General features: G+C 36.5%; 1 protein-coding gene across 1 annotated transcript; it reads left to right on the forward strand.

Moving 5' to 3' along the window:
* Positions 1 to 2026: 2026 nt before the first annotated feature.
* Positions 2027 to 6586, forward strand: LOC100257542 (heavy metal-associated isoprenylated plant protein 7). The gene is made up of 5 exons (XM_002273636.5): positions 2027 to 2317; positions 2479 to 2650; positions 2807 to 3003; positions 4316 to 4406; positions 6134 to 6586. The coding sequence occupies exons 1-5, from the start codon at positions 2309 to 2311 to the stop codon at positions 6466 to 6468; spliced, it is 804 nt and encodes a 267-aa protein (XP_002273672.3). The 5' UTR covers positions 2027 to 2308; the 3' UTR covers positions 6469 to 6586.
* Positions 6587 to 6823: the final 237 nt, after the last annotated feature.

A 6823-nucleotide genomic window follows, 5' to 3' on the forward strand; every position in this document is an offset into this window, starting at 1 on the left:
GCAGGGAGGGCCAAGTCCACAGTTTCAAAAATTTAAACCTAGGTGGGTTGGGACTTGGGACCACCATGGAAAATTATTTGATTGCAGTGTGGTGTTGGGTAGCTTTTGTTTTGGGGATTCCCCGTATCGCATTTCAGAATCACCTTTCTATCCATGGAAAGTGTATCCTCTCTATTGTGTCTTCTTTTCCTCACAAATATTTTGGTTTTTCAATGTAAACTTTCACTTAGTGCTTCGGCAATGTAACCACATCAACTAATGTTACTATAAAGATAAAGAGGATAAACTTGGATTTGAGAGTGAATAGTGTAAGAAAGCCTTTATCCTACTTTTATGAATAGTATTGTCTATCTTCAACACTTTGTATTTCTAATTTTAAAAACAAAGACAAAAAGTGTATTTAAATCAAAATAGCAATTTTGGTAGTGTTTTTATTTTTTTATTTTTTTTTATAGTGTATTATATAAGAAAAAAATGATTTTTAGAAAAATCATTATGAGCTCCTATTATATGTATTAGGTTCTTCTTAATTTATTATACAATATTTGAACTTGACTTAAAGCTGATGATATCCATTGAATTGTGAAGGTTAAATCAATTTTATTGCGCTCACTTAGAATGTCAAGTATCAATCTCCTCATTGAGTTCGTGAGAATTGAATTGCCTAGTCATCTCATTGGGGTTGAAAGGAGCAACGCTTTTTTATATGAATGATGAATTTGTTTTTATTATATATTTAACCATTTTATATTTTAGACTTTTTATTTTTGTAGAGAATGCAATCGTAATTAAGAATTTTTTTGAGAATTTTATTGGTATACTTCTTATTTTTTCTTTAATAAGTGAATTCTTAAATGTTAGTTAACTAAGTAAACTTAGAAATCACGTTGAACGTCAAATCATATTAAAAATATCTTTAATTATTTATTTTTGTTTTCACTTGTGTGTATGTGGTTCAATTAATATCATCTCGACGAATCGAACTCTAGGTATATCGCTATTAAAGTTTTTTTTTAATGTTTGAAAAAGAAAACAGCTAAAAAGACATTTCAAAACATTTTGGTCACCCCACAGGACCTGTCTTAACCATGCATGAAGAAAATCGATGTCTACTCAAATGTGTATTGAGTTTGGGTTGATTTATGGGCGAAGAAACCTCAGATTCCTGAAGGAGGAGATGGAGTTGGGTGCATGAAGACAGGAAATCAATCACCTTTTCTTCTACAACTTTTCCACTACCACTTTGAATTTTGTGTGGAGAGGAGATGATGATAATGCTTATCAACACACGTGGCACTCACTGTATGGTCCTTCCCATCAGGGGTGTCCCACCTGATTCCAACTTTTCTTCTTTCAAGATACTGATAAAACCCCTTTCTCAGACCGACCATCAGTCTGTTTTCATTCTCTTTGATCACTTGGCCATGGAATCCAAAACTGTGGGCTCCATCCCCAATAATTACTAGCATTTCACCTCTCCCCTTTATTTAAGCTCATGAAAAGTGTTCTGTTTGGTGTCTTAAAATCAAAAGAGTAAAGAAAAGTTTAAAATGAAAATATTTCCTAAGATGATACAAATAAAAGAAAGCTGTTTGGATTCTCATATGATGCAAGCATATGTGGGTGATGAAACCATCCAATGATTAGCAGATGTATAGAAGCAGTATAAAATAGGGGATACCAAAATATTCTTTATATTTTTAATTATTCTTTAAAATATTTAAAATTTATTTTTAGGAAAAATTCTCCAAGAAATATTTTCAGTTTTGTAAGTGCTTCTAAGTCCATCATCACTTTCTAGGTCTTTTCTTACCCTATTATTGGTGTCATATTTTTAAACATTTTGGTAGAATACAAAAGATTATTTTTAACTTTTTTCTGAAGTCTTAACTTTGAATAAAATTTTTCAATCAGGTTGGACCTCCAAGTCAAAAAAAAAAATGGGATCCTAGCCATGTGAAAAGGGTATTGAATGACTCTTTTCCCCTCTTATTTTAACTGGATGGAGTGCTCATGCAAGTGATCCTAGGAGTAAATCAAGGGGCAGTTTGAGGGAGGCTGACTCAGCTAAAGTACTTATGTCCTGCTTGCATTAAACGATTCCACCTCAGATTTGCAGAACTCCCATGTTGCTTAAATAGTTAAATGTTGTCTTCCCACCTTACTTCCCTCTGTACTCCATTGAGAGAGAGAGAAAGAGCTGAGGGGAGAAAAAAGCAAGCCAGAGAGATATCTTCATTGCTTCTATAACAAATTACATTCGCAAATTCAATTTGTGAAGGAGTATACTTTGAGAAGTCTTGCAGACATGGGTGAGGTAAGTGTGTTTTTTCATGACACCCATATGATTTTTTTTTTTTCTTAGTACATGGGAAACTTCTCTATTTGATATGTGGGTAGTTCTTCATTTTCATGTATATAAGTAGAAAAAGCATCAATTTTTGATATGTAGTTGGTTTTGTGTGTATGGTACCAAAGGAGAACAAAGAGGAGAAGAAGGAGGAAGCCAAGAAAGAAGGCAAAGAAGAGAAGGAGGAAGAGAAGAAAGAGGAGAAGAAGGAAGAGGAGCCTCAGGAGATTGTGCTCAAGGTGGATATGCATTGTGAGGCTTGTGCTAGGAAAGTTGCCAGAGCCTTGAAGGGATTTCAAGGTGATTTATTTTTTTATTGCAGAAGTCTTCATGTTTCACACGTTTATTCTCTTTTCAAAGATTTGTTTTGGTTAAACATATGTATATATATTCTAGATCTCACCTACCATTCAGTGAAAGTTTTTGTGGTTTTTATTTTTATAATTTTGGGTACAGGGGTGGAGGATGTAACCACAGACAGTAAGGCCAGCAAGGTGGTGGTGAAGGGAAAAACAGCAGACCCCATAAAGGTTTGTGAGAGGATTCAAAAGAAAAGTGGCAGAAAAGTGGAGTTAATCTCTCCTTTGCCCAAGCCTCCAGAGGAGAACAAAGAGGAACCCAAAGAAGCCAAGGAGGAAGAGAAGAAAGAGGAGGTACTACCACCACTTTCATCCATTACACACACTATAAAATCATATACTTATCGATGAATGAATAAATGAGTGAATGAGTGGATGGGGTTTGCACTTTCACAGTTCAAAAAGCCTACTCTCCACTATCTCCCTTGATCATCTCTTTACAGTTTCAAATTCTTGACCTGTTGAAGCCCACTTGGGACTACTACAATCCTGACCGGGTAATAATAATCTTTGGCCTTCTGAGCCCCATCCTTCAGCCCCATGTGCAGTGTATCTTGTGACTGCTGCTTCCATGCTGACATGAAAGCAACAGAACAAGTCATCAAAATGACCACCCATGGGCACATTTTACTAGGGAGGGAGGAGTCTGTGAAGGGTTTGACCCCACAGCTCGACAAGTTGAGCTTGTAGTACTGCAGCCATGGGGTCACGGGTCCAGTGCCCAGCAAACCCACAAAAAATACAAGGAATTAATTAAAAAGGTTTGTCCAAATTCAGGGGTAGTACTTCTTAGTAGCTCCTGCAGTGACTGTTATTATATGAAAGAAGGGTTTTATATGAAATTCACTGCTATAGTATATTGTGTCCTTGGAGATGATGCTTGTTCATTTCCTCTGTCTTACTGGGTAGGCAGCCTGTTGGCTATTTGTATGCCCACTTGTGTAGATTAAATATACAATTAAAAAGAAACGTTTATGTGATCATACAAGAAATTGTTTAAATTAGGATAATCCTCGGATTCGTGGATGCCGACAGATCACAACAACTTTCTGGCAAAAGTATGTAATGGCCCTACAAAATGTCAAATTATCGTAAAGTGAAAACCCCTAATTCATTATTTGGGACTGTTCAATACTTTTTGGCAAATGAGATTGTGGTTTTAATGTAAGGGCCCTTTTATCATTTGGACTACAAAAATTAGGTACAATAGTGGCCTTGATTCTTAGTTGGAGTATTGGGATGAGAAGCAGTTTATCCTAGGCATCCTATGTACTCTGTCCGTCCATAGAATATTGTTTGGATGGAAATTGAGGGGTCATTTTCTTGTATCTTTGATCATTATATTACTTCTTTGGCGCATAGGCTGCATCATGTGTACTTGACTAAGATCTACATCCAATTAAGAATTTGTGATGGTTTCTTATGTGTATGATAGGTCAGTCTCTCCCAGTATAGTGACTGTGACAGAGCAAAATGTGATTTTAGGACTATTTGTTGACAATTTGCTGGATTGGAAACAGAAATGATCTGGGATTTTGCAGATAAGTAGCACTGTAGTAGGGGTTGTCTTGTTATATCTATGACCATTGACTTGATCTCTTGGCAGCCACCTCCAGTTATAACAGCAGTGTTGAAAGTTTACATGCATTGTGAAGCATGCGCTCAAGTTTTACAGAGGCGAATCCGGAAGTTCCCAGGTGCGTTGGTGCTCTCAATTCCCATGTTACAAATTACTACACCATTCATAGCTTAGTATGCTAAAAGGGAAAACTATCAGAAAAAAGAACAGTTTCTCAAAGATTAGTTTCATTCCATTTAAACTAATTCTTTTGCTAGTTAAATTTGATGACTTTAGAAAAAGATAGTTGTATTTCCACTCTACTTTACAAAAAGAGAACTTTTCTTGGTAGGAATTTGCTGTGCAAAGCACCACATATTGAAAATCATCATTCATTTGTCACATAAAACAAGGTCATATGACCAAAAGTGAGGAATTGCCCGGGGCCAACCTCACAACATTTTTAAAAAGTGACATGCATGTGCTTGGTTAACTAAGTGTAAAAGTGTGGTAGTGGTTGAAAATCCTCTTCAATGAATTGACCATCCAATCCAATTATGGACGGCTCATATTGGGTAATCTCACCTTGAATGGACCATTCATGATTGGACTGGATGTCTTATGCGAAGGAGACGAGCTAGAATCCATAATCCTTGGATTAACATGCATTACCTCTTGCACATCATCCAAATCGTGAACTCACAAGATAGAGTTCATTGATGTCAAAAGAGGAATAGCGTCTCCAACCATCACAAATCAGCCTTTTTAGTCCTTCTTTTCCAAAGTTGCTCGTAAACAGGCCTTTGTGGGCTATGCTTTAATCTAGCAATCTGTAACAGATGAGAATCCATATGCTCAGAGACCATCTGACACATATATGGAGGAAATATTCTATAGGTCAGGACCACAGTGATTATTCCCATTAAAAAACAATAGGAGGTAGAGAATCTGAATTCTTGAATCAATGGTGGGTCCATGTTCCTTTTTTTAGGAAGAAGATCCCCTGTGGGCTGGGACCATGGAGCTTTTTCCCTCACTTAGATGCAGGAGGACCTTAACGTACAACCAAAAAAACTGGTCCTAATGAGGGTTAGTTTCAATTTAACTTCACTTCAGTTTTCTTGGTTGCCTATAAAATAAATGTGCTGAAGTTAGTGAACTGCAGTACAATCTAAATTCACTGTTGTGGTATTTGGTTGCCTAAACCTTGTTTCAATTTTATGGCCTTCCAAGGCCCCAACTTCATGCAACCAAATGGCAAATCAAGTAGTTTATTTCGAGTTCAGCTTTCTCCTTGAAACACATTCTAAGATTTGTCTACAAGCATCTTTCAGAACCTCATTGTGTCAGCTTGTGTCTGACCAACTGATCCAAGTCTTCCCTCTCTTGTTGTGACGAAGCTCAACAAAATGCTTGAAACTCAAAACATGATTGATAAACTGTGAAAAAAGCAGCAATTCATGCTCAACTTCGGTATCTCCACTCCATGTCAAGCTCCATTTCAGCTTCCTCAATCCACATTGTTGCTGCATGAAGAAATTATGAAAGCATGAGAACAATAGTGCATAAATCAAATAATGAAGGCATGAATAGCAAATTAGCCCTACCTTTAAAAATTAATGAGAGAAGTTTGATTAGAAGTCCAGTTTTCCTTGAAAGTAATCTTAAAATACTCTTGCATTTACAAATTAGCGATGTATTTCCTATGAAATTGCCATGTTATATCATCTAATAGTGCCATGAAAGTAGAAAATTTGGAGACTATGTTCCCTATTGGCCACCATCAATCATTCTAGTAGTCTATTTTGCTTCTTCCTTGTAGAAGTTACTTTTGAATGCCGTGTAAGACGTTAAAATGTATTGCAGGTGTAGAGTCAGTGACAACAGATGTCGCAAATGACCAAGCAATTGTCAAAGGCATAATCGAGCCTGCAAAGTTGGTTGATTATGTGAACAAGAAAACCAGAAAGCAAGCCTATATAGTGAAGGATGAAGAAAAAAAGGAAGAAGAGAAGAAAGAAGAGAAGAAGGAAGGGCAAGAAGGAGAAAAGAAAGATGAAGAAGAAGGCAAAGGGGAAGATGATAAGAAGACCGATGTCAAGCGAAGTGAATATTGGCCTACAAAGGACTACTTGGAGTTTGCTTCTTATCCCCCTCAATATTTCAGTGATGAGAACCCAAATGCTTGCTCTGTTATGTAACCGATCACGGTGTACTTATAATGTACTCTAGTCAGCTACCTATGCAATTTTCTATGTACTTATATATGTAATAAGACAATGGTGCTTATCGAATCGAGGGTTCGAGAGTTTGTGCCTACCTTGGTGTTCTTAAACAGTTATTAGATTCTTGTTTCTCTCTATGTGAAGTGTATGCATAAACAAAAGCAGAGTGAAGCTTATCTTGACTCCAGTTCCACTACTTTCTGCATACAAGGTCATGATTAGTTGCGAGTTGATAAATCCCGATTAATTAATCATCTTGTTTCTTAAGTTTTGAGATATGTACCACAACATCTGTCAAAAACAAGTTATCTCAGTCCAGTTTCAATGCATT

This window comes from Vitis vinifera, chromosome 10, assembly GCF_030704535.1.
Source record: "Vitis vinifera cultivar Pinot Noir 40024 chromosome 10, ASM3070453v1".
Taxonomy (NCBI): Eukaryota; Viridiplantae; Streptophyta; class Magnoliopsida; order Vitales; family Vitaceae; genus Vitis; species Vitis vinifera.